At 52.4% G+C, this 25,570-nt stretch overlaps 1 protein-coding gene across 16 annotated transcripts in view; it reads right to left on the reverse strand.

The window, feature by feature from the left end:
- Positions 1-785: 785 nt before the first annotated feature.
- Positions 786-25,570, reverse strand: part of PLD3 (phospholipase D family member 3) — a 32,285-nt gene continuing 7,500 nt past the window's right edge. For 2 of the 16 annotated variants that reach the window (XM_025366443.1, XM_025366441.1), the window contains exons 2-13: positions 13,281-13,313; positions 12,354-12,445; positions 12,180-12,254; positions 11,950-12,092; positions 10,982-11,165; positions 8,545-8,665; positions 8,336-8,463; positions 6,718-6,918; positions 4,330-4,469; positions 2,517-2,682; positions 1,386-1,485; positions 786-1,285 (exon numbers count right to left, since the gene is read on the reverse strand). In XM_025366443.1, coding sequence (XP_025222228.1) covers positions 1,098-1,285; positions 1,386-1,485; positions 2,517-2,682; positions 4,330-4,469; positions 6,718-6,918; positions 8,336-8,463; positions 8,545-8,665; positions 10,982-11,165; positions 11,950-12,092; positions 12,180-12,254; positions 12,354-12,380 — 1,473 coding nt within the window. In that variant the 5' untranslated portion in view covers positions 12,381-12,445; positions 13,281-13,313 and the 3' untranslated portion in view covers positions 786-1,097. Of the gene's footprint in view, positions 1,286-1,385; positions 1,486-2,516; positions 2,683-4,329; positions 4,470-6,717; positions 6,919-8,335; positions 8,464-8,544; positions 8,666-10,981; positions 11,166-11,949; positions 12,093-12,179; positions 12,255-12,353; positions 12,486-12,932; positions 13,314-16,448; positions 16,532-19,457; positions 19,512-21,257; positions 21,692-25,570 lie in introns of those variants that run through there. The other 14 variants (XM_025366432.1, XM_025366437.1, XM_025366431.1 and 11 more) reach the window with 12 other exon arrangements.

A 25,570-nucleotide genomic window follows, 5' to 3' on the forward strand; every position in this document is an offset into this window, starting at 1 on the left:
GTCCTGCTTCAAGCCTGCTCTCACTGCCTGGGGCTTGGACTGGCCCTGGGGGGAATGGGGGCTCCAGGCTGGCACCCAGTGACTCGCTCTGCGATGCTGGGCCCAGTTGACCACTGGCTTAGGCTGGAGCCTGGGCTGCTGTCACACTACGAGGGAAAAGCTGTGCTTGGTTGACTAACCCATGTCCTAAATATGCTATGTACTTGGCACATTGGGAATCCACCCTCGGAACATGCATGTGTTCAGTATGTGTTAATCAAGTTTGCCAGACGCTGGGGTCTCCTTATCTGTTGACCTGTCCTTCCTACATGTTTATGGGGTTGGCATGCACTCATCCGCATTTGGGACATGCTGGGTGGAAATCCACTTGGCAGGCCTAAATTCACACTTGGTGCACACTCCGGTGCTCAGCCATGCTTCTTCACCCTTGGGATGTAGCAATGGTTTGGTCCCTGCTGATCAATCTGGGAACATGCTTCTGTACAGCACATACCCCATGCTGGCTACATGAGTGTGAAGTCCATGCCAGGCCACAGGGTGGCATGCTGCATGCTCAGCACAGGTCAGCCCATGTACGCTATATGTTAAGGGTTCAGCACACGCCAATCCGTGCCAGCACATGCTGAGGGCTCAGTACATGCTAACCCACGCTAGTCACACACTGAGGGCTCAGTACATGCCAGTGACATATCGAGGGCTCAGCACAAAGATGTCCCCACCTGAGGCCCATGCCAGCTGTCCCCTACCCCTGCACCCCATCTCACACCACTCAGTCAGGCACAGGCTGTACAGACAAGTTATTTACTTATTATCACCCTGGGCCCTTTTTGCCCTGGAAAGTGGGGGTGGGCCAGGGGGCCGGGCCCAGCATGCACCCCCACTTTTTTGGGGGCTGATCCCTCTCCCAGCTCTGCTGGGTCCTGGGGCCACAGCGTCAGGCCGGTGGGGGCAGAGGTAGAGGTGGGAGAGCAGGGGAGAGAGCCTGAGGAGCCACAATGGGGCAGACAGAAGCGGGGGCACGGGGACAGGGACCGTGACCCAGAGCATCTGGGTCTGTGGGGGCCTAGCAGGCCTCGGCCTGTCCGCTGGACCGGGCCTCAGAGCAGGCGGCAGGCATTGCCCACGCTGTCAGCTGAGGCATCAAGGTCATGGCTGTAAGGGGAGTCCCAGTCCCTCAGGAAAATGGCCTCCAGCTGGCTCCGTAGACTGCCCCTCCCGTTCTGCGTCACCAGCAGCGAGGTGCCCGCCGTCTCCGTGAAGTAGTTGCCCGACCAGTTGGAGGTTCCTAGAGAGGAATGGGTGGAGCGTAAGGGAGCCCTCAGGGGGCTGCCCCGGGTGTCTGAACCCCCTCTTGTTCAGTGCCCTGTGGTGCTCAGGACACTCACCGATGTAGGTGGCGCGTTCAGTCACCATGTACTTGTTGTGGTTGACACGGGCATATGGGATTCGAGCCTGGGCCTCATCCGCGGGGACCACAAAGAGTTTCTGAGTGGGAGGGACGGATGGGAAGGAGTGTGAGAGGCACTGGGAGTTGGAGGAGCCCCGGGATCAGGGAGCGGGGCATGGAGCCAGATCTGTGGGACTCCACTGCTTCCCACAGAATCCCTGGGGGCCAGAACAGGGCCAGGTGGAGGGGCGCTCTGAGAATGAAAGCTGAAAGGGAGGCCCCGGTGGCCTCATTTGCAAAACACTGTTCCCTACAGAATGGCTCCTGTTCATTCCTGAGGTCTTGTCTCAGATGCCCCCACTGCCAGAACATCTTCCTTGGCCCTTCTCACTAGGGCAGGGGCTTCCTCTGGGTGTCCCCACCCTGGCCCTGACCCCTCTGCCTGTGCACCCCCCGGGCCCTGACCCCTCTGCCTGGGCCTCCTCCATCCCAGCCCTGACCCCTCTGCCTGGGCCTCCTCCATCCCAGCCCTGACCCCTCTGCTTGTGCCCCCTGATCCCAGCCCTGACCCCTCTGCCTGTGCCCCCGACCCCAGCCCTGACCCCTCTACCTGCCCACTCCCCCAGTCCTGGTCCCAAACCCTTCTCTGTGCCACCCCAGCCCTGACCCCTCTACCTGTGCCCCCAACTCCAGCCCTCACCCTTCTGCCTGGGCCTCCTCCGTCCTGGCCCCGACCCCTCTGCCTGTACCTCCCACTCTGGCCCTATCACCTCTCTCTGTGCCCCCCACCCTGGCCCCAACTCTTCTGCCTGTGCCTCCCCATCCCAGCCCTGACCCCTCTGCCTGTGCCCCCAAATCCCAGCCCCGACCCCTCTACCTGCCCACATCCCCAGTCCCGGTCCCAACACCTCTCTCTGTGTACCCCCATCCCAGCCCCAACCCCTCTGCCTGTGCCCCCTCATCCCAGCCCTGGCCCCTCTCCCTGTGCCCCCACCACCCTGGCCCTGACCCGTGGTTTCCCCACCGTGACAGGGCTTACTCTGGGCTGTCCTTGTCAGTTGACAGAGGAGCCCCATGAGGGCTGTGTCCCCAGGACTGCCCCGCACAGGGGCCGAGGGGTGGTGCTTACCACCTGGATGTCGGAGTGGGTATGGTTGTCACGCAGGGCAGCCAGGGAGAGCAGGAAGGCCCGCATGGATGGCTCCGAGTGTCCCCAGCAGCTGACGAGCAGGCGCACCTTGACGCCACGCTCATAGGCGGCCCGCCGCAGCCCATCGTCAATGGCAGGCCAGAACCTGGGGACGAGTGTGTAGGAGGTGGGGCAGGATGCGGAGGGTGTGTCTCCACAGGCTTTGCCCTCAGCTTTGGGGAACCAAGCCTGGGCCCAGCGTTAGCTATTCAGAGGACTTCCTCATCGCTGGCTCCCAGACCCTGTTCCTGCCTCCATAAATCCTACGGAGTATTTCCTCTTTTGGCTGTGGCTCCCGTTCCTGCTCTCCAAAACCCAGTCTTGTCATCCTCTTTCTTTTTTTTTTTGAGATGGAATTTCGCTCTTGTTGCCCAGGCTGGAGTGCAATGGCACGATCTCAGCTCACTGCAACCTCTGCCTCCCGGGTTCAAGTGATTCTCCTGCCTCAGCCTCCCGGGTAGCTAGGATTACAGGCATGCGCTACCACGCCCAGCTAATTTTGTATTTTCAGTAGAGACGGGGTTTCTCCATGTTTGTCAGGCTGGTCTGGAACTCCCGACCTCAGGTGATCTGCTCGCCTTGGCCTCCCAAAGTGCTGGGATTACAGGCGTGAGTCACTGCACCTGGTCCATCCTCTTTTTTTCTTTTTGAGACAGGTTCTTGCTCTATCACCCAGACTGGAGTGCAGTGGCATGATCATAGCTCAGTGCAGCCTCCAACTCCTGGGCTCAAATGATCCTCCTGTCTCAGTCTCCTGAGTAGCTGGGACTGCAGGTGAGTGCCACCGCACTGGGCTAATCTTCAAATTTTTCTGTAGAGACGAGGTCTCATTATGTTGCCCAGGCTGGTCTCAAACTCCTAGTGATCCTCCCACCTTGGCCTCCCAAAGTGTTGGGATTACAGGCATAAGCCACCATGCCTTGGACCCATTGTCTTATCTACTGCCCCTAGAATACCTTCTTTGAGCCCCACAAGCGCCATCATCCACCTGGACATTGCAGTGGGTACGGTTGTTATCCTTCTTATCCCAGAATCACAAATCCCCAAGCTTGCTACTCTAAACCCAAATACTTTTAGCCCCCATTCCCCAACCCCTCATCCTGTTTCCAGCGCATGCCTCCTACCTCCCCAAATCCCACATCCTGCACCCCTGCGTCAGGCTTCCTGCCCTCAACCCCAACATTTTGAGCGTTCTCTTTTTTTTTTTTTTTTTTTTTTTGAGACAGAGTCTCGCTCTGTCATCCTGGCTAGAGAGCAGTGGTGTGATCTCAACTCACTGCAACCTCCACCTCCCAGGTTCAAGCAATTCTCCTGCCTCAGCCTCCCAAGTAGCTGGGATTACAAGCACATGCCACCATGCCCGGCTAATTTTTGTATTTTTAGGAGAGATGGGATTTCACCATGTTAGCCAGGCTGGTCTTGAACTCCTGACCTCAAGTGATCCACCCACCTCGGCCCCTCAAAGTGTTGGGATTACAGGTGTGAGCCACCGGGCGCAGCCCTCTCATCCTTTTCTCTGTTTCCTCAAACCTCATCCTGAAACCTCATCCCTGTCTCCTCCGTAATCTCTTTCTCCTGTCTCAAGTACCTAGATACCTTCTTCCCAGTCACCTCCTGGTGACTGTCTCTCCCTGTGGCTTCTCTTCCATCTGTCCCCTTGCCTGGAGCTCCCACCAGCTTTCTGGTCTCCATGATTCCCTCTCCTGTCTCCTGGCCACCTGCAGTGGCTCCCTATCCCCACACCCGGCAGTACCTGTGAGGGTGGGAGAACTCCAGAGTGGGCAGGTAGTTCATGACTGCGATGTAGATGAAACTCCGCGCATTGTCCACCACGTTGAGTAGAGCCTTCAGGTCTGGAGTGCGGCCACTTGGACACAGGGGTGGGGGCGCACTCTGAGGGCGAGGGGACAGTCAAGACACGTGCCCTGCCAGGGGCATCGTCACAGTGGATCTCACATACGGACAGCTCACCACAAGTCAGGCACTGTGGAGCTCAACGAATCCTCAGCCTCCATGAAGAGGAGGGTCAATCACCACATCCATTTCACAGGTGAGGAAACTGAAGCTCAGAGAGGGTAAGTGACCTACTTAAGGTCACACAGCGGATAAATGGAGCCAGGATTTGAACCCAGTCCCTGATCCAGCGGCAACCGCATCACCTGGGAACTTGTTAGAAATGCAAATTCTTGGGCCTCACTGCACATGGCCTACTGAATCAGAGTGCTGGGATGGGGCCCAGGAATCTGGGTTTTAACAAGCCCCCAGCTGATTCTGGGGCACGTTCAGATTTGAGGACCTCTGCTCAAGTCTTTCTTTTTTTTTTTTGAGATGGAGTCTTGCTCTGTCTCCCAGGCTGGAGTGCAGTGGCATGATCTCATCTCATTGCAACCTCCACCTCCTGGGTTCAAGTGATTCTCCTGCCTCAGCCTCCCGAGTAGCTGGGATTACAGGTGCCCGCCACCCTTCCCGGCTAATTTTTGTATTTTTTTTTTTTTTTTGAGACGGAGTCTCGCGCTGTGTCACCCAGGCTGGAGTGCAGTGGCGCGATCTCGGCTCACTGCAAGCTCCGCCTCCCAGGTTCAGGCCATTCTCCTGCCTCAGCCTCCGAGTAGCTGGGACTACAGGCGCCCGCCTAATTTTTGTATTTTTGGTAGAATGGGGTTTCACCACATCTCCCAGGCTGGTCTCCAACCCCTGAACTCAAGTGATCCATCCATCCCGGACTCCCAAAGTGCTAGGATTACAGGCGTGAGCCACCACACCTGGTCCCCCATCTCCCTTAATACTCAACAGACAAGGAAACTGAGGCTCTAAATGGGGAAGTGGTAATGAGGAGAGCCGTGATCCCCTGTGGGAGGCCCCTGTAGTGAAAGACCCCAATGAGTCATGCTTCCCTGTGTCCACACCTTAGGGTCATGCCTTCCACGATGACTCGACTTGGACAGGTGACTTGCTCAGGGGGACCTAGGGAGACCTGGGTTGCCTGCCTCAACTAGTGAAACTATCTAAGAGCTAGAAACATCAGTGCCTTGTCCAGAGTGATCAGTATCTGCCATGGGCGAGAGCTAGTGTCGTCCAATAGAGCGTGTCACAGTGATGGAAATGTCCAATATGGTGGCCACTTGCTACAGGTGCTACTGAGCATATGAAATGTGGCTACTGCATGCGGAACTGAATTTTGTCTTTTTTTAGAGACAGAGCAGCAGCCTCTTGCCCAGGCTGGAGTGCAGCGTTACAATCAGCTCACTGCAGCCTCGAACTCCAGGGCTCAAGTGATCCTCCTGTCTTAGCCTCCCCAGGGACTACAGGCGCATGCAACCACACCCGGCTAATTTTTATTATGTTTTTGTAGAAATGGTGTCTCCCTAGTTCTTTGGTATCCTGTCTAGAGCAATAAATAATAAGACAAAAAAAAAAAAAAAAGAAATGATGTCTCCCTATGTTGAACTCCTGGCCTTAAGTGATCGTCCCATCTTGGCCTTGGCCTCCCAAAGTGCTGGGATCACAGGGATGAGAAACCATGTCTTGAAAAAAATTTTTTTTTGAAACAGGCTGTCACCCAGGCTGGAGTACAGTGGTGTGATCATGGCTTACTGCAGCTTCGATTTCCTGGGCTCAAGTGATCCCCCTGCCTCCGCCTCCCGAGTACCTGGGACTACATGCATGTACCACCCAACCCAGCTATTTTTTTTTTTTTTTTGTGAAGATGGAGTCTTGCTATGTTGTCCAGGCTGGTCTCAAACTCCTGGCCTCAAGTGATCCCGTCACCTCAACCTCCCAAAGTATTGGGGTTACAGGCATAAGCCACCCCACCTGACCTGAATTATTAATTGCATTTAATGAACTTAAACTGAAAGAGCCACCTGTGGCGATACTGGATGACACAGAGCACCAAAGGTTTGCTGTGCATGAACGCAGGGTACCTCTCCCAGCAGCACTAACAGGTTACCCATTTTCTAACTGAAATAGAGGCCGAGGGATGTTAGGAACTACTCCAGGCCCCTGAGCAAGCAGAATGAGCTGGGGTGAGAACTGATGGTCAGGATACGCCCTCCCTATCATCACCAGACAGGGACGGATGGAGGCTGTGAGTGACAGCATGGAGCTGGGACATGACAGGCCTCACTTGTCCCAGACTCACCGCCAGGTAGGCCAGAGCAGGGGTTCCATTGAGGCAGATCTCCATTGGTGTCTCTTGGTTATAGCGGGTGTCATAGAACCGGGGCCAAGTTGATGGGATGGAGCTGCCTGCCTGGCCCAGAAACCAGTAGGCCTCAAAGATCTTGGTCAGGTCTCGAGCCAGGCAGCTGCAGTTGTACATGACCACGCCCAGCTCCTTGACCTGTAGGAGGGCAGTGCTGAGCTCAGGGACGCCGGCCTGGTGCCCACAGATGACAGGGACACTCCCCAGTCTGGCCTCTGGCTATCCTCCTGTCCCTCAGTACCCCTCCACCCCAGCTCCAATAGCTAAAGTCCTAGCATGATTACCAACTTAAGTTTTGATGAAAATCAGTTATTCCAAAGCTCCAGGTTTCCTGAACGTTTGCAATCTGCTGTTGCTTCTACCCTCCACTGAGCTAGCTTCTACTCATTCGTAGAACTAGGCTGACACATTTCCTCCTTCAGGAAGCCTCCCGTGACTACCCAGCCTGTGTCAGGCATTCCTCTGGGCTCTCCTAGTCCCTTGGGATTCCTTCCTCATTCTCTCTGGTGACAAACTGGTCTTCCCACTGGGCTATGAGGACAGGTACCAAGGATGTCTCAGTCACAGCTGTATCTGCAGCATCTCCCTGCATAATTGCTGAGATTAAAAGTTAGGGGAGCTATCTGTTGAGGAAATGAATTCATGAGTTAATGTGTGTCTTCACCTCATTCCCCAAGCTGTTTTCTGTTCCCTATCTTGGGCTAATTCCTCCCTATCCTTCAGGGATCAGATTAGTTATACCTCCTTTGGGAAACCCTCCAATACCCCAGGTTGGGGGTCTCTGAGCTTTTCAACCCTCTGTTCCCTCCATCCTGGCCCTGACCCTCTGCCTGTGTCTCCCCAATCCTGGCCCTGACCCCTCTGGGCTGTCACTGTCAGGTGACAGGCCAGTCTGCGTTGGACTGGGAGTTCCATGAGGTCCACCCGTTACCACCGTGTTCCCAACATTACCCGGGACAGGGCTGGACTTAGAGCAGGCACACAGAGATGTACAATGAAGATCAAATGGTGCACAGGTCCTTGAATGCCCAGGGGCTGGTAGCTGCAACTGGGGATCAGAGGGAGCCCCAGGCTTCCAGGAGCAGGGACAGGGCAGCAGAGGGCTCCACTTGGGGATTCTTCGTTTTTTAACAGGGTCTCACTGTGTCACTCAGGCTGGAGTGCGGTGGCATGAATACAACCCACTGTAGCCTCAAACTCCTGGGCTCAAGTGATCCTCCCACCTCAGCCTCCCAAGTAGCCGGGACCACAGGTGTGTGCCACCACACCTGGCTAATTTTTTTTTTGGTAGATAAGGGGTCTCACTATGTTGCCCAGGCTGGTCTCCAACTCCTGGGCTCAAGCAATCCTCCCACCTTGGCCTCTCAAAGTGTTAGGATTACAGGTGTGAGCCACCGTGCATAGCTTGAATTAGGGAGGCTTGGTAGGCAAGAAGGAAGCCATTGCAGAGAATGGGTGGAGAGGACTCTGGATCGAGTGAGGGGGCAGTCAGAGGCTGGGTGCCCTGTGGGGCAGGGAGTGGCCTGGAAGGAAGGTAGACAGGGTGCAGGCAGACCTGGGTCAGTGAACGCCAGTCCATGTTGGCACTGCCCAGGTAGAAGTGGGTCTGGTCCACCACCCAGAACTTGGTATGCAGGACGCCATGGGTCAGCTTCTGCATGTCCACCATGCGGACCTGGGCACCTGTGACCAGCAGGGGCAGTGATCAGGGGCCAGGTTGGGTACCCCCAGGCCCAGACCAGCCCCAGTTGGGCCCCAGCTCACCACTCTGCAGCAGGGCCTGCAGGTCCGTCTGTGGCTGGGGCCCGTTGGGCTTGCTCACAGCGATGCGGACATTCACGCCCTTTGGTGCCAGGGTCTGCAGCTGCCGGAGGACCTCCTCACCCTGCAGGGAGGGGAGAGCGTCTGAGGGGCTGGACCAGCCAGCTCTCCAACCCCACAAGGTAATGCCCAGTGGAGTTATTTTGAGACATGATTAGGAGTAAACAGGCTTTACATTAGCCTGTATAAAGACTTTACAGATTAAAATATTAAAAGACTTCCTTATCTGTTTTAAACATCTTTATCTGCTTTAATAATTAGTTGCCCTGTGATCCCCCTCCAAGGCCTCCTGACCCCACCTGCCCCTCCAGGGACTTTCTCAAAATTCAGCATCAAGGCAGGGCCTCCAGGCATCTCCCAGGAGGGTGGGGGCGAGCCTCAGGCAGGGGGTCCCGGAAGGTATCGGGTGAGGCACGATGATGCCAGCAACAGCAACGATCAAGGATGCCCTGGAACCTACTGTGTGCCAGGCCCTGTTCTAGGCCCCTTCTCAGTGAACTCACTGAATTCTCACAACCCGGTGAGGCTGGTTGAATTATAATCTCCACGGAGAACTCAGTAGTGCAGTGGGATTTTGTTTTTGTTTGTTTGTTTGTTGAGACAGGTCTTGCTACATTGCCCAGGCTGATTTTCAATTCCTGGGCTCAAGCATTTCTCCTGCCTCAGTCTCCCAAGTAGCTGGTACCTCAGGAGTGCACCACATCCAGCTATGGAGCAGGATTTGAACCCAGACCATCTGCCTCCTACATCTGTTTTAAACCACTTCAGAGGGAGCCAGTAGGGAGTGGGAGCTCATACGGTTTTTTTTTTTTTTTAACATAAAAACATTTTTTTTAGAGACAGGATTTCACTATGTTGCCCAGGCTAGAGTGCAGCGGCACGATCATGGCTCACTGCAGCCTCCAATTCCTAGGCTCAAGCCATCCTCCTGCTTTAGTCTCCCAAGTAGCTGGGACCACAGGTGTGTACCACTATGCCTGGCTTTGGTTTTCAACTTTTGTAATTATTATTATTACTTTTTCTTTTTTTTTTTTTTTTTTTTTTTTTTTTTTTTTTTTTTTTTTTTTTGAGACGGAGTCTCACTGTGTCTCCCAGGCTGGAGTGCAGTGGCGCGATCTCGGCTCACTGCAAGCTCCGCCCCCCGGGTTCACGCCATTCTCCCGCCTCAGCCTCCCAAGTAGCTGGGACTACAGGCGCCCGCTACTACGCCCGGCTAGTTTTTTTTTGTATTTTTAGTAGACACGGGGTTTCACCATGTTAGCCAGGATAGTCTCGATCTCCTGACCTTGTGATCCACCCGCCTCGGCCTCCCAAAGTGCTGGGATTACAGGCTTGAGCCACCGCGCCCGGCCATTTTTCTTTTTTTTTGAGACAGGGTCTTGCTATGTTGCCTGGGCTGGAGTGTAGTGGCATGATCACAGCTCACTGCAGCCTCCAACTCCGGGGCTCGAGCCATCCGCCTTCCAGCCCCTGAGTATCTGAGACTGCAGGCGCGCATCACAACACCCTGCTAATTTTTTTTTTTTTTTTAGTAGAGACAGGAGTCTCACTATGTTGCTCAGGCTACTCTCAAATTCTTGGGCTCAAGTGATCCTCCTGTCTAGGCCTCCCAAAGTGCTGGGATTACAGAGTGAGTTACCACACCTGGCATAATTTTTTTTTTCAGGCAGTTCTTAAGGAGCCTTGTAATTTTAGTTAAGTTTTAAGACAACTTCTCACAAAAAGAGGCAGTAGGGAGAAGAAAACAGAAGGAACAAATTCATGGTTTTTCAGTGGAAGAGGTTATCCATGTAGGCTGTTCCTTCTCAAATTGTGAAGTTTTACATTCTTAAGTTTGTCTGCAGACCATAGCAGGATATAGTAACAGGAGACACAAAGGTTAACTCTGTGCCAGGCACTGTGCTAAAATTTGCTTGGATTAGTCCATTTCATCCTCACAAGAGCCCTAAGAAGCACGTGCTATAAATTGACCCCATTTTACAGATAAACTGAAGCCAGAGAGAACAGGTGACCTGCCTGGGGTCGCACAGCTGGAAGGTGGCCCCTGTCTTGATGCTGGGCTGTTAATTACTCCACTCTTCCATTTCTTTGTGTGATGGGGTCAGGGCAGCTTGTGGGTGAGTGACATCCGCCAGCCTAATAATCCCTTGTAACCAAACCCACACCCTGACATTCAGAGGCCTACAGATGACCGTGACAAACGCCTCCAGTCCAGAGAACCATGTGAAGGCAGCTGCTTGCAAACACCTGTGTCCAATCCGCTGTGTGAGACACGCCCATCTGTCTCCTGGGCTGCAGGAGAAACCCCTTCATCCCCCACAGTCCCCGCTGCCTCCCACCCCCTGCCCCTGCTGCTGGCCAGGGCCAAGGTTGCAGGTACCTGCTGGGCAGAGGGCTCCTGCGTGTGGGTGTCATTGTTGGTGAGGGTCCAGTAGAAGGAGGCGATGTCCAGGCTGCTGTGCGCACCGGCGAGCAGGCCCAGCCAGGCCTGGCTGGTGGAAGGGTTCCCCGTGGAGGCATTGGGGAAGTCCAGGCCCTCAGGAATGCTTTCCACCAGCACTGCTCTGGGGGGTGGGGGATGCTATCAGCCATAGGGTGCTGGAGAGCAATGGCTGGGAGGTGAGTGCTCAGCTGTCCGTCCATGGGTGTGTTGGACAGACTATATTTTTTTTTCAGAGACAGAGTCTCGCCTTGTCCCCCAGGCTAGAAGTGCAGTGGCGTGATCTCGGCTTACTGCAGCCTCGAACTCCTGGGCTCAAGCGATCCTCCCGCCTCAACCTCTTGAGTAGCTGGGACTACAGGTGTGCGCCAGTACGCCTGGCTACTTTTCTTACTTTTAGTAGAGATGGAGACTCACTATGTTGCCCAGGCTGGTCTGGAAGTCCTGGGCTCAAACAATCCTCCCGCCTCAGCCCCCCAAAGTGTCACAATTACAGGCGTGAGCCACCAAGCCCGGCTAAACTGTATTTGAGTTTTTATTTTCTCTTAAAAATTTTTTAAAAAACTGTGTGTATTTGAATGTGCCTGGACTCATGATCCTCTGAGTGTCTGTCTAGAGGTGTGGAAGGAAGGTTATGTATTTAGATGTGTGTGTATGTGTGTGTGTGTCCACAGATGTGGGTGGAAGATGCTGTGTCTGTTCACCGGCGGATAGAAGATGACGCTGTGGCTGCCATAGAAACTATGTGTGTGGAGGAGGAGGGGGCGGGCGAGCACTTGGGAGCCTGCAACCTCCTCAGTTGTCGCAAGCGCTGGGTAGGGCCCAGTGCAGGCCATGCTTAGTGTGTGCTTAAGTGTCCCTGGTCTGGCAGGCCCCTCCCCCCACCACCTGCAGCGCCCCCCACTTACTCGCAAGGGTCATAGCAGGGGGCTGGGCGCTGGTTGGGTCCAAAGAGATGCAAGTCGCCGTATTCCCATAGAAACAGCTGAGTCATTAGGGCTCCAAAGCCCACAACCGCCAGAATGAGGACCAGCAGGACCCAGCGGGCTTTCTGTGGGGAGGAGGAGGTAGTCAGCCAGCCCGAGGGGGCAGCCCAGCCTGTCCCTGAGACAGGGCGAGGGTGGCGGAGGGCTCCTACCTTTTCCGCAGCCTTCCATGCCTCAATCTCATTCATGGGCAGCTCGTTGGCGGGCTCCTCTGCAGGCACCTTCAGCTGGGGATGGGGACAACAGCAGGGGTGACAGGTGGCTCTTCGGAACCCCCACCCCCACTTCACCCAGCTCTACCCTGCTGAGTCCCCCAATCCACCTACCTCCTGGTACATCAGTTTAGGCTTCATCTTCCCTCAAGGCTGGGGGATATGCAGAGCCCAGGTGAGAAGGTGGGTGTGTCAGGGTCTCCAAACTGGCAGAACAAAAGTGGGCACTGTGTGGGGTGTTCTATGCTTTAGAGGGACAGACATCACAGAAGGGTGATTAGTCTTGGGGCCATTCATAATCATGGGGGCCACTGGCACACTGCCCACCACCCCAAAAAGAGGAAGCTGGTCACTGGTCAGCAGGATTTCGAAATCCCTCAAAATCCAACGGCTCTGCTGCCTGCTCATCACTCTGCAGTGCCCACCCTGCCCCCATCAGCACCCACGCAGCTCCCCTCTAGCAGCCCCCTTCTCTCTCCTCCACCACCAGAAAGACAGCGCTGGATGAGGTCAGCGGAGCCCCAGGTCTTTGTGCTCGGCTTTTCTCAGCCCTGGGACTACACAGGGGGTATATTCTAGGTGGCTCCTCCGCCCTCACTCAGGTACCCCCACACCACACAGCTCAGCCGGGGATCATCGGGGCCTCCCTGCCACCCCGCTGCCCATCCCCCCAGCCAGCCTCCCCCAACCTACCCCTGAGGGGCCTCGGTCTCGCTCTCAGGCGTCTGCTGCTACCTCCGCGGGGCCCCAGCTTCTGCCCCGACAGGCTGAACAGGGGTGGGAGGCGGAGGGGGCGGGGCCTGTGGGAGCCCCGCCCACTGCAGCGGGGAGTCTGCGCAATGCGCGTCTCAGTCCGGGCTCACCGCAGCGAGAAGGGGGGCTCGGCTCCCCAGACACTGCCGCTCCAAACTGGCTGGGTTGAGGGGTAGTACATGGCTGGTGGATGGGTTTTGCTACATTCCACCCTAGAGTCCCTGTGTGGGGCAGGGAGGCCACAGGCAGAGAACGAAAGGAACCTCACATCTTTTCTTGTCTACAAACCTTGTGAATTTGTGTACCATGGACATGTATTACCTAGTCAAAAATAAATACATAAATGAAATTAATAAAACGCTTATAAAATGAAACGGAAAGATCAAGGTTGAATAATAGAATGAAGAAATGTAGCGATAAAGTCAACAGAAGACAGTTCACGGCATGAGATGGGAAGAAAGGGGCAGAGGAGATGGTGAATTTTCTGTTGGAGTCTACTTGGATTTCGGTATTTGATTTTTTTAAAAAAAAGCCAGCTGATATTTTGATAGGGATTTTAAAAAAATTTATTTTCCGATCCACCCCATCCCATGTCTCCCAAGAGGGATTTAAGGCCCTGGCTGGACAAACACACTGGAGACCCCTTTCCTCTCTCATCCCTCATCTCCTAATTGAGACAGGGTGGCACCTCTCTCAGTGAGACAGGGACACGCTCTTCCCTCAAAGCTTGGCAGTAAGTCAAGAGATAACTGCAGAGAAGGAGTATTACTAAGAGAAGCAACAGGGCACAAGTGGCTGTCTTCAAGGGAGTGGGATTTTGGGGTATGTCAAGATTGCTTTTTATGGTAAGCCTATTTTCTTTTCTTTTTTTTCTTTCTTTTTTTTTTTTTAGTGTCAGAGTTCTGTTCCCTAGGCTGGAGTGCAGCAGCACGATCATAGCTCACTGCGGCCTCAACTTCCCAGGCTCAAGCAATCCTCCTGCCTCAGCCTCCCAAGTAGCTGGGACTACAGGCACGTACCACCATGCCCAGCTAATTTTTTTTTTTTTGGAGACGGAGTCTCGCTCTGTCTCTCCCAAGCTGGAGTGCAGTGGCGCGATCTCGGCTCCCTGCAAGCTCCCGTCTCCCAGGTTCATGCCATTCTCCTGCCTCAGCCCCCGCGAGTAGCTGGGACAACAGGCGCCCACCACCACGCCTATCTAATTTTTAAAAAAATTTTTTAGTAGAGACGGGGTTTCACCGTGTTAGCCAGGATGGTCTCCATCTCCTGACCTCGTGATCCGCCCGTCTCGGCCTCCCAAAGTGCTGGGATTACAGGCATGTGCCACCGCGCCCGGCCGCAGCTAATTAAAAAAAATTTTTTTTTTTTGTAGAGACAGGGTCTTGCTTATTGCCCAGGCTGGACTCCTGGACTCAAGTGATCCTCCTACCTTGGCCTCCCAAAGTTCTGAGATTACAGGCATGAGTCACCACACCTGTCCCCTATTTTCTTTTTTCTGAGACAGAATTTTGCTCTTTCGCCCAGGCTGGAGTGCAGTGGCGCAATCTTGGCTCACTGCAACCTCCGCCTTCCGGTTTCAAGTGATTCTCCAACCTCAGCGTCCTGAGTAGCTGGGATTACAGGCGTCTGCCACCGCGACCAGCTAATTTTTGTATGTCTAGTAGAGACAGGGTTCCACCATGTTGGCCAAGCTGGTCTGGAAATCCTGACCTCGTGATCCGCCTGCCTTGGCCTCCCAAAGTGCTGGGATTACAGGCGTGAGCCACCGTGCCTGGCCTATTTTCTTTTTTAAAATTGTGAAACATAAGCTATTTTCAGAGAAGTATAGAAAATATCTCGGTGTAGGTTGAGAAATAATTATAAAGCACACACAGGTGTCACCAGTTTCATCACCTTTTAAAAAATCAGGGGCGTGCATTACTCTTTTTTTGAAAAAGAAAACTCAAAGACAGCTAGGTTCTCCACTTACTCCAAGATCCAACCTAGATTTGTAGGGATAACTTGCAAACTTCTCCCTACCAATGTCAGATCCCAGACTGGTGAGGGTAGAACATGCGAGATCCCCCCCTTTCCATGGCAGGACGACAAACGGGGATGCCTAAAAAGGATCTAGCAGGTCAGGTGTGGCGGCTCACGCCTGTAATCCCAGCACTTTGGGAGGCCGAGGTGGGTGGATCACCTGAGGTGAGGAGTTCAGGACCAGCCTGGCCAACATGGTGAAACCCTGTCGCTACCAAAAATACAAAAATTAGCTGGGCGTGGTGGCGGGTGCTTGTGATCTCAGCTACTCGGGACTGAGGCAGGAGAACTGTTTGAACCTGGGAGGCAGAGGTTGCAGTGAGCCACGATCGCGCCACTGCAATCTAGCCTGGGTTACAACAGAGTGAGACTCTGTCTCAAAAAAAAAAAAAAAAAAAAATCTAGCAAGAAACAGCACAGACTAAGGTTATTTGAAACTCCAGAGGTCACTAGGAGAAGCAGAAGATAACGTCAGTCTTAGAAGCGGTTGACCACAGCATTGTGGGTGGAGGAGGCAGGAGGGAGTGCAGGAAATGCTTGCCTTCAGTTTTCTTTGACGGTCTTGGTGAGAAATATTTTTATTGAAGAATATGGAGTTGTAACAGCAGGCAATGTGAAATTAGGGAAGCCAAGATGAATCAAAACAAAACCGAAGGCGAGGTGGGGCATGGAGATCTAAAGTAACAGGACTGGCAGCGTCAGGGCTGGAGAACTGGGATGGTCACTAATAAACCAAAAATAGGGAGGAGGGCCTGGCACTGTGGCTCACAACTGTAATCTCAGCACTTTGGGAGGCTGAGGTGGGAGGACCGCTTGAGCCCAGGAGTTCCAGACTAGCCTCGGTAACATAGCAAGGCCCAGTCTCTACAACAAAATAAAAAGTAAAAACAAAAATGAAATAAAAATAGGAAGAAAACAGATGGACTTCGTTCAAATTGTCAGTGATATTTTGGCTTTCAAATTGTACAGTGATTACAAGTCTGTAATGATTAGTTTAATTTTAACTTTTGATATGTTTTAATTGTATTTTTTTCTTATTGTGTTAACTTTTGATTAAAAAGTAAATATTGGAGGACCAGGCATGGTGGTTTACACGTGTAATCCCAGCACTTTGGGAGGCCAAGGTGGGAGGATTGCTTGAGCCCAGGAGTTTGAGACCAGCCTGGGCAACACAGTGAGACCTAATCTCTACAACAAATGAAAAAAAATTAGCCTGGTATGGTGGCGTGGATGTGTAGTTCCTACTATTTGGAAGGCTGTGGCAGAATAATTGCTTGAATCTGGGAGGTGGAGGCTGCAGTGAGCAGTGATTGCACCACTGCACTCCAGCCTAGCTGACAGAGTAAGAGCCTGTCATAAAAAACAAATAAAAATCAGTACTGGAGAAGCGATTTAGATTGGATGAGAGACAATACAGTGAGTGCTAGAGCCAGATACCTGAGACTGAATCTGAGCTTCAGCATTAGTGACTGTTTGACCTTGGAGAAGTGACAACGCCTCTGTGCTCTTGGTTTCTCCATCTGCAAAATGGGTATGGTAACAATAGCATTTGCTGTTCATTAATTTTACACACATTTACTGGTTGTCTTGTGTGCATCAGGTATTGTTTTAGGCACTGGGGATACAGCTGTGAACAAAATAGACACGAGGGAAAAACAGAGGCCAGGTGCGGTGGCTCACGCCCGTAATGCCAGCACTTTGGGAGGCCTACGTGGGCGGATCACCTGAGGTCTGGCATTCGAGACCAGCCTGGCCAACATGGCGAAATCCCATCCCTACTAAAAATACAAAAATTAGCCAGGTGTGTAGGAGGGCACCTGTAATCTCAGCTACTTGGGAGGCTGAGGTGGGCGAATGCTTGAACCCGGGAGGTGGAGGTTGCAGTGAGTTGGCACCACTGCACTCCAGCATGGGCGACAGAGGAAACTCCATCTCGGAAAAAAAAAAAAAAAAAAAGGAGGGAGGTATAATAAACAAAATAATAAATAAATGATATAATGTTAGAAGGCAGTAAGTGCCATAGAGGATCAGGGAAGAGGGGTGGGGGTGGAATCGTTTGTGATATTTAATAAGGAGGTCAGAAAAGGCCTCACTGAGAAGGGGTTACCTGAAGAAAAACTTCAAGGAGAGGTGAGATGGACATCTGTGGGGAAAATGATCAGTACAAAGGCCCCGAGGGAGGAATGTTCCTGGTGTGGACGGAGAAGAGTGAGGACGCCAGTGTGTCTGCAGTGGAGTGGGCTGGGGGTGAGGGAGAGGAAATGTCACAGAGGTGACAGGGCCAGATCCTGCAGGGCTGCCTGGACTGTGATGAGTAGGACGGGGTCACGTGTGGGTTCCCAGCAGGGAAGGACAACGTGATCTGCTTCAGATTTTTTTTAAGAGATGGGGATCTCCGCCAGGCGCGATGGCTCACGCCTGTAATCCCAGCACTTTGGGAGGCCAAGGTGGGCGGATCACCTGAGGCTGGGAGTTCGAGACCAGCCTGACCAACATGGAGAAACCCTGTCTCTACTAAAAATACAAAATTAGCTGGACATGGTGTCACATGCCTGTAATCCCAACTACTTGGGAGGCTGAGGCAGGAGAATTGCTTGAACCCAGGAGGTGGAGGTTGTAGTGAGCCAAGATTGTGCCATTGCACTCCAGTCTGAGCAACAAGAACGAAACTCCATCTCAAAAATAAAAACAAAAAACAAAAAGCAAACAGATGAGGATCCCCCTATGCTGCCCAGGCTGGTCTTGAACTCCTGGCTTCAGGCGAACCTCCCACCTCGGCCTCGCACAGTGCGGGGATTTCAGGCACGAGCCACTTCAATGGGTTTCAGCTGGATTTTGTAGTGGGTTGAATGGTGGCCTCAAAAAAGATACGTCCCACAGAAGCATAATCCCCGGAATTTACGTGCATGTGACCTTATTTGGAAAAAGGATCTTTGCAATTGTAATCAGATTTAGGATCTTGAGATGAGATCATCCTGGACTATCTGGAGGGGCCCTAAATCCAGTCACAACTGTCCTCAGAGATAGAACAGGCAGAAGGCCATGTGAACAGGGAGGCTGAGATTAGAGTGATGTGGCCATAAACCCAGCAATGTGGCCGGGCGCAGTGGCTCACACCTGTAATCCCAGCACTTTGGGAGGCCGAGGCTGGCGGATCACAAGGTCAGGAGATCGAGACCATCCTGGCTAACACAGTGAAACCCTGTCTCTACTAAAAATACAAAAAATTAGCCGGGCGTGGTGGCAGGCGCCTGTAGTCCCAGCTACTCGGGACGCTGAGGCAGGAGAATGGCGTGAACCTGGGAGGCGGAGCTTGCAGTGAGCCGAGATCACGCCATTGCACTCTAACCTGGGCAACAGAGCGAGATTCCACATCAACAACAACAACAACAACAACAAACCAGCAACATCTGGACCCACTAGAAGCTGGGAGAGGTGAGGAATGGAATCTCCCCTCCAGCTTCTGGAGGTGCATGTCCCTGCTACACCTTGAGTTTGGACTTCTGGCTCCAAAACTGAGAGAATGAATTTGTTGTCTTTTTTTTTTTTTTTTTTAAGATGGAGTCTTGCTCTGTTATCCAGGCTGGAGTGCAGTGGCGCAACCTCAAGTCATCCGTCTGTCTCGGCCTCCAAAAGTGCTGGGATTACAGGCAGGAGTCACTGCGCCTGGCCATACATTCTGTTGTGTTAAGCCACCAACTTGGTGGCAATTTGTTACAGCAGCCCGAAGAAACACACACAGGTGTTACAGGATCCCCCGGTGGCTGTGTGTGGGGAACAGACTGGGGCAGGGCCGGGGAGCCCAGCGAGGAGGCTACTGGGAGCATCCAGACAGGAGCCAAGGGTGGACAGGACCAGGGTGTGGGCAGCCAAGTGTCAAAGAAAGGGCGGGGTCCGGATGCATTTTGAAGGTGGAGGGGATGGCATTTCTAGGCTGGATGTGGGTTTGAGAGCAGTAAAAGAATCAGGGATGACTGAGTTTTGGCCTCAGGAAGTACAAGGATTAGAGGTGTCAATAGCTGATTGGGCAACATAGGGAGGCACAAGTTTGGGGAAAAGACCAGGAGTTTGGTTTTGAACATACAACATTTGAGATGTCTAAAATCTGACTGGCTCCTCTGAACTAAAGGAGTTAACAGGCTGGGCAAGGTGGCTCACACCTGTAATCCCTGCACTCCAGGAGGCTAAGATGCGGGGTGGATTACATGAGGCCAGGAGTTCAAGACCAGCCTGCACAATGGCAGGACTCACCTCTACAAAAAGTAAAGTTAAATTTTAAAAAAGGAATTAACACACATATAATGTGCACAGAAGAGCCACTGACATGCAGGAGGCTCTCAGTAAAGGTGACTGTCAAGGCTCCTAACAGCTCCCCATGCAAAGGCATCCCCCATCCCACTCCCAGAGACAAGATGGTTGCTTTTCATTATAGGTCTTTATACTTACATTGAATTTTTTTAAATGCACATGTAACTTCTATGGAAACTAAACTATAAAGAGGCTCAGGCTCCTAGGTAGGGTGCCCCATCACCAGATCCTAGCCTCCAGAGGACTGTGGCCTCAGCTGGAGAAGGAAATCAGGCCCCCCCGCCCACTGCTCAGATCCTTGTGGGAGCAGGGCAGGGTGAAATGGAAGGTGCGCATGGGCAGCTGGGTCCTGGGGTTCCTCCTCAGCATGTCTCAATGCCTGTGTTCTCAGGACCCTAGAACCCCCATGGGGCTCCCAGCACGCCCTATCCACGTTGGTACTTATGCTCTGCCTCCTCACTGGTGTGACATGAGATGAAATCAGATCTCAGCCAGACGTGGTGGCTCCCGCCTGTAATCCCAGCACTTTGGGAGGCTGAGGTGGGCGAATCACCTGAGGTCGGGATTTCGAGACCAGCCTGACCAACATGGTGAAACCCCGTCTCTACTAAAAATACAAAATTAGCCAGGTGTGGGGGTGCACCTGTAATCCCAGCTACTCAGGAGGCTGAGGCAGGAGAGCCGCTTGAACCTGGGAGGTGGAGGCTGTAGTGAGCCAAGATTGCGCCATTGCATTCCAGCCTGGACAACAAGAGCAAAACTCTGTCTCAAAAAAAAAAAAAAGAGATCAGGTCTCATCTGGGAGAGAGCACTGCCAGGAAGCGTGCCATCTCCCAGCCCACAAAATACCCCCGAGTCCCCTTGCCTTGTGGTCCTGCCCCCCTTGGGGTATGACACCACAGCTCGCAAAGAGGAGGAAGTAAAACCCACTGGGTCACAGATCCCTGAACATCCCACCCCAAGGGGAGGGTGGCAGTGGGAGATTTGATTCTTCCTCTACAGCAGCCCTTTAAATTGGAGAGTTCATGGTTCAGATCCCACCTCTGCCACTTTCTTGCCAGGTGACGTTGAGCATAGGGCTTTACTTCTGAGCCCTGCTGGCCTCATCTATAAACCGGTATTAGCCATATTGGCAGGGCACGGTGGCTTATGCCTATAATCTCAGTACTTTGGGAGGCCAAGGCGGGAGGATGGCTTGAGCTCAAGAGTTCGAGACCAGTTGGGACAACAAGGTGAGACCCCATGTCTATAAAAGCTTAAAAAACTGGCTAGGCGGCTGGGCAGGGTGGCTCATGCCTATAATTCCAGCACTTTGGGAAGCGAAGATGGGTGGATCACCTGAGGTCAGGAGTTCAAGACCAGCCTGGCTAATGTGGTGAAACCTCATCTCTACCAATACAAAAATGAGCCGGGTGTGATGGCAGGCTACTCAGGAGGCTGAGGCAGGAGAATCGCTTGAACCTGGAAGGCAGAGGTTGCAGTGAACCGAGATCGCATAATTGCGCTCCAGTCTGGGCAACGAAAGCAAAACTCCGTCTCGCAAAAAACAAAAACAAAAAACAAACAAAAAAATCATAATAATAGTTGGCTAGGTGTGGTGGCCCATGCCTACGCCTATGGTCCCAGCCACTTGGGAGGCTGAGGTGAGAGGATTGCTTGAGTCCGAGAGTTCGAGGCTGCAGTGAGCCGTGATTGTGCCACTGCACTCCAGCCTGGGCGACAGAGCAAGACACTATCTCAAAACAACAAATAAAATGAGCATCATCTTATATGCACTGGAGGGTGGTGGCTGGGGGATCTCTGAATGGTTAAGGGGGTGGGTCTCAGAGTCCCGCAGCTCAGACTTCAGATCTCAGCTCTGTGGAATTGGGAAAAGAGGTTCCCTTCTGTAAGCCACACTTTCATTCTCTGAACAATGTGGAGATTAATAATACCAACCTCACATTTGCTGGGAAGTCAATGAGGTCATCCATGGAAGGCAGGAAGCAGAGTAAGCCCTTGAAACATGCTGGTTGGTGAGATCTGTGTGTGCCCTCGTATCTTGTATATACTTCAATCACACATAATCAATTTATATGTGTCCCTTGTTATGTCCGTGTCTGATTTATTCCTCTAGTTCTAGGGCCCAGGCCATTGTAATTGCTCAAAAAATACTGAAAGCAGAAGAAATGGAGCAGCAGAATAGAAAAATTTGAGAGGAGATTATTTTAGATGTCTCTCTATACCTAGTGACACTTTTATACAGAATGATAACCAGCTGGTATCAGTTCTAAGCCCAGAGCATACAGGGTGGCTGCAGACAATGGCATCTCAGCCTGAGATTAAGGCTGAGAGGGTGGGGAAAAAAGGCTGATTCAAGCCATCTGAGAATGCAGAGTGTGCTTCTGAAGCCTACATACAGGAAACATGGGGCAGATCACACCACAGGAGACATTTACAAATCCACAGGCTGGCCAGGAGCAGTAGCTCACGTCTGTAATCCCAGCACTTTGGTAGGCCGAGGTGGGAAGATCGCTTGAGCCCAGCACTTTGAGACTAGCCTGGGCAACATAGCGAGACCCTGTCTCTAATTTTAAAAATAACAAAATAAAAACAAATTCATGGGGCTTCCAAATGGTTTAAAACAGAAATGTTCTCATGTTTAATGGTGCTGATTTTCACTAGATGGTGCAGACCTCTTTGGACTAAACCATCAATTGTCTCTGGCCTCTTTGGACTGAACCATCAATTGTCTACAGAAAACAGAACAGAATACTGGTTTTGCAAACTGTTTTTTCATTTTCAGCAGTTAGATCCTTTATTTCAAAGGACCCTTTAAAGTAAGTGCCCCTCCTAGGGAGAGAAGACAGTCAGTCCAAAAAATAATTAAATAGGTCCAAAAGGCATCATGAATGATAAATACTTCTGAACTGGAACTAAAAAACCCTAAGCTGTCCCACTCTTGCTCAAAATCCTTCTGTGGCTCCCCATTGCCCCCAGGACAAAGTACAAACTTCTTACCATGTCCTACAGAGCCCTACATGGACAGGCCCCTGTGGACCTTCCTCCATCATTACAGCTTCAGTTCCCTCATTCTCAACCCACAGCTCATCTGGTTTCCTCCTTTCCCCTGAACTCCAGCTCTGGAGGTCCCATGGCCCCCCAGACACCTCCTTCAAGGTATCCCCAGACTCCCACACCTACTATGTCCCCAATTGTCCTTACCATCTTCCTCCCCCAGTTCCCCATTTCAAGGAGAGCTGTCGAACCCATCCTTCAGGTCTCAGCCTTGGTGCCTCCTCCTCCAAAAAGCTCTCCTTGACTGCCCCCAGCCCTGGGCCTTGTCCTGGACCCCAACAACTTGTCGACTTGGCCCTGTGAGGGTCTCTCTAAATCACCCTCCCCACTAGCTCTGACCTAGTCTCTCCCACCTGGGTCCCCACTCCAGCCACCTCCCTTGGATCCCTCTCCTGCTCAAAAACACAGTCTCAGCTCCTCACTGTGGCTGCCAGGGCCTTGAATGATCTTCCCTGAATGACCTCTTTGGTCTACTCTCTCACTGTTCTTCCCACCCCAGCCATAGTTATGATCTTTCAGTTCCTTGAACCAAAACCACATTTTCATCACCGGACCCTCCCACAGCTGCTTTTCCTGCCGAGCACACCTTGCTCATTTCTATCCACTCACGTACCATCTCCTCCACGAAGCCCTCTGGGCTCACACAGTCCCCTGGGCCTCCCTTTCCCAGACCTGATCCCTCTACCTATGCCTCCTAGGGAGAGAAGACGATCAGTCTGAAAAACAATTAAATAGGTCCAAAAAAGTATCATGAATGATGAATACTTCTAAATTGGAACTACAAAAATCTAAGCTGTCCCACTCCTGCTCAAAATCAGTGCTGTGATTAGCTGGCAGTGCTTGATGCTGGCAATGCCTAGCGATGGGTTCGTCTCTTCTATTTGACTGGGAACCCTATGATGGCAGGGCCAGGCTGTCTAACTCACTGCCATGTCCCCAGTGCCATGGAACATAGGAAAGCGCATACCAGGTGCTCAGTGGCCAGTTCATCTATTAATTCAACTAATATTTAATCAGTAATGACTTGCTGACAAGCCCTGCTCCAGAAACTGAGATTACAGAGGGAAAAAAAAAAAAAGGAGCCGGCACGGTGGCTCACACCTGTAATCCAAACACTGTGGGAGGCTGAGGCGGGCGGATCACCTGAGGTTGGCGGTTCAAGACAAGCTTGACCAACATGGAGAAACCCTGTCTCTACTAAAAATACAAAATTAGCTGGGCGTGGTGGCGCATGTCTGTAATCCCAGCTATTTGGGAGGCTGACGCAGGAGAACTGCTTGAACCTGGGAGGCAGAGGTTGCGGTGAGCTGAGATTGCGCCACTGTATTCCAGCCTGGGCAACAACAGCGAAACTCTGTCTCCAAAAAAAAAAGGAAAAAAATTCTTCCTAAAGATGTTATTCTTAAGGGAGTGAGAATAAATGAGTGAAATACATGGAATGTGCCTTGGAAAAAAATAGAGTAGGGGAGGGAGACAGTGGCATCACAACTTCCAAAGGCTTATGTCCCAGTTCAAAAATGATAATAGGGCTGGGCGTGGTGGCTCATGCCTGTAATCCCAGCACTTTGGGAGGTGGGTGGATCACTTGAGGTAAAGAGTTCGAGACCATCCTGGCTAACACAGTGAAACCCTGTCTCTACTAAAACTACAAAAATTAGCAGGGCGTGGTGGTGTGCACCTATAGTCCCGCTACTTGGGAGGCTGAGGCATGAGAATTGCTTGAACCTGGGAGGCAGAGGTTGTAGTGAGCTGAGATCACGCCACTGCACTGTAGCCTGGGCGACGGAGTGAGACTCAGTCTCAAAACAACAACACAAAACCAAAAATAACATAGCCAGGAGCGGTGGCTCACGCATGTAATCCCAGCACTCTGGGAGGCCGAGGCAGGCGGATCACCAGAGGTCAGGAGCTGGAGACCAGCCTGGCCAACATAGTGAAACTGCGTCTCTGTTAAAAATACAAAAATTAGCCAGGCGTGGTGGTGCACACCTGTAATTCCAGGTACTTAGGAGGCTGAGGCAGGAGAACTGCTTGAACCCGGGAGGCAGAAGTTGCAGTGAACTGAGTTCGCACCACTGCATGCCAGCCTGGGTGACAGCGAGACAGTGTCTCAATGGAAAACAAAAAAATAATAATAACATGGCTGGGCACAGTTGCTCACTCCCACCTGTAATTCCAGCACTTTAGGAGGCCAAAGCAGGAGGATCACTTGAGCCCAGGAGTTTGGGACCTGGGCAGCCTGGGCAACAAATTGATATCTTGTCTCTACAAAAAAATAAAAAGGCTAGGCCGGGTGCAGGGGCTCACGCCTGTAATCCCAGCACTTTGGGAGGCCGAGGCGGTTGGATCACAAGGTCAGGAGTTCGAGACCAGCCTGACCAACATAGTAAAATCCTGTCTCTACTAAAAATACAAAAAATAGCCGGGCCTGGTGGTGCACACCTGTAATTGCAGCTACTCAGGAGGCTGAGGCAGGAGAATCGCTTGAACCTGGGAGGTGGAGGTTGCAGTGAGCCGAGATCGTGCCACTGCACTCCAGCCTGGGCGACAGAATGAGACTGTCTCTAAATAAATAATAAAAAATAAATAAAAAGGCTAAAAAATTAGCTGGGGATGGTGGTACATGCCTGTAGCCCTAGCTACATGGGAGGCTGTAGCAGGAGGATGTCTTGAGCCTGGGAGTTTGGGTATGCAGTGAGCCATGACTACGCCACTGCACTCCGGCCTCAGTGAGAGAGCAAGACCGTGTCGCAAAAAGATAAAGAAAGAAAGAAAAATAATAAGATGGTAGGGCTAGGCGCAGTGGCTCACACCTGTAATCCCAGCACTTTGGGAGGCCAAGGTGGGCAAATCATGAGGTCAGGAGATTGAGACCATCCTGGCTAACACAGTGAAACCCCATCTCGCCGGGCGCGGTGGCTCAAGCCTGTAATCCCAGCACTTTGGGAGGCCGAGGCAGGTGGATCACGAGGTCAGGAGATCGAGACTATCCTGGCTAACATGGTGAAACCCCGTCTCTACTAAAAATACAAAAAACTAGCTGGGCGTGGTGGCGGGCGCCTGTAGTCTCAGCTACTCGGGAGGCTGAGGCGGGAGAATGGCATGAACCCGGGAGGCGGAGCTTGCAGTGAGCCGAGATCACGCCACTGCACTCCAGCCTGGGAGCACAGCGAGACTCCGTCTCAAAAAAAAAA

The sequence above is a fragment of the Theropithecus gelada genome, chromosome 19, assembly GCF_003255815.1.
Source record: "Theropithecus gelada isolate Dixy chromosome 19, Tgel_1.0, whole genome shotgun sequence".
NCBI lineage: Eukaryota > Metazoa > Chordata > Mammalia > Primates > Cercopithecidae > Theropithecus > Theropithecus gelada.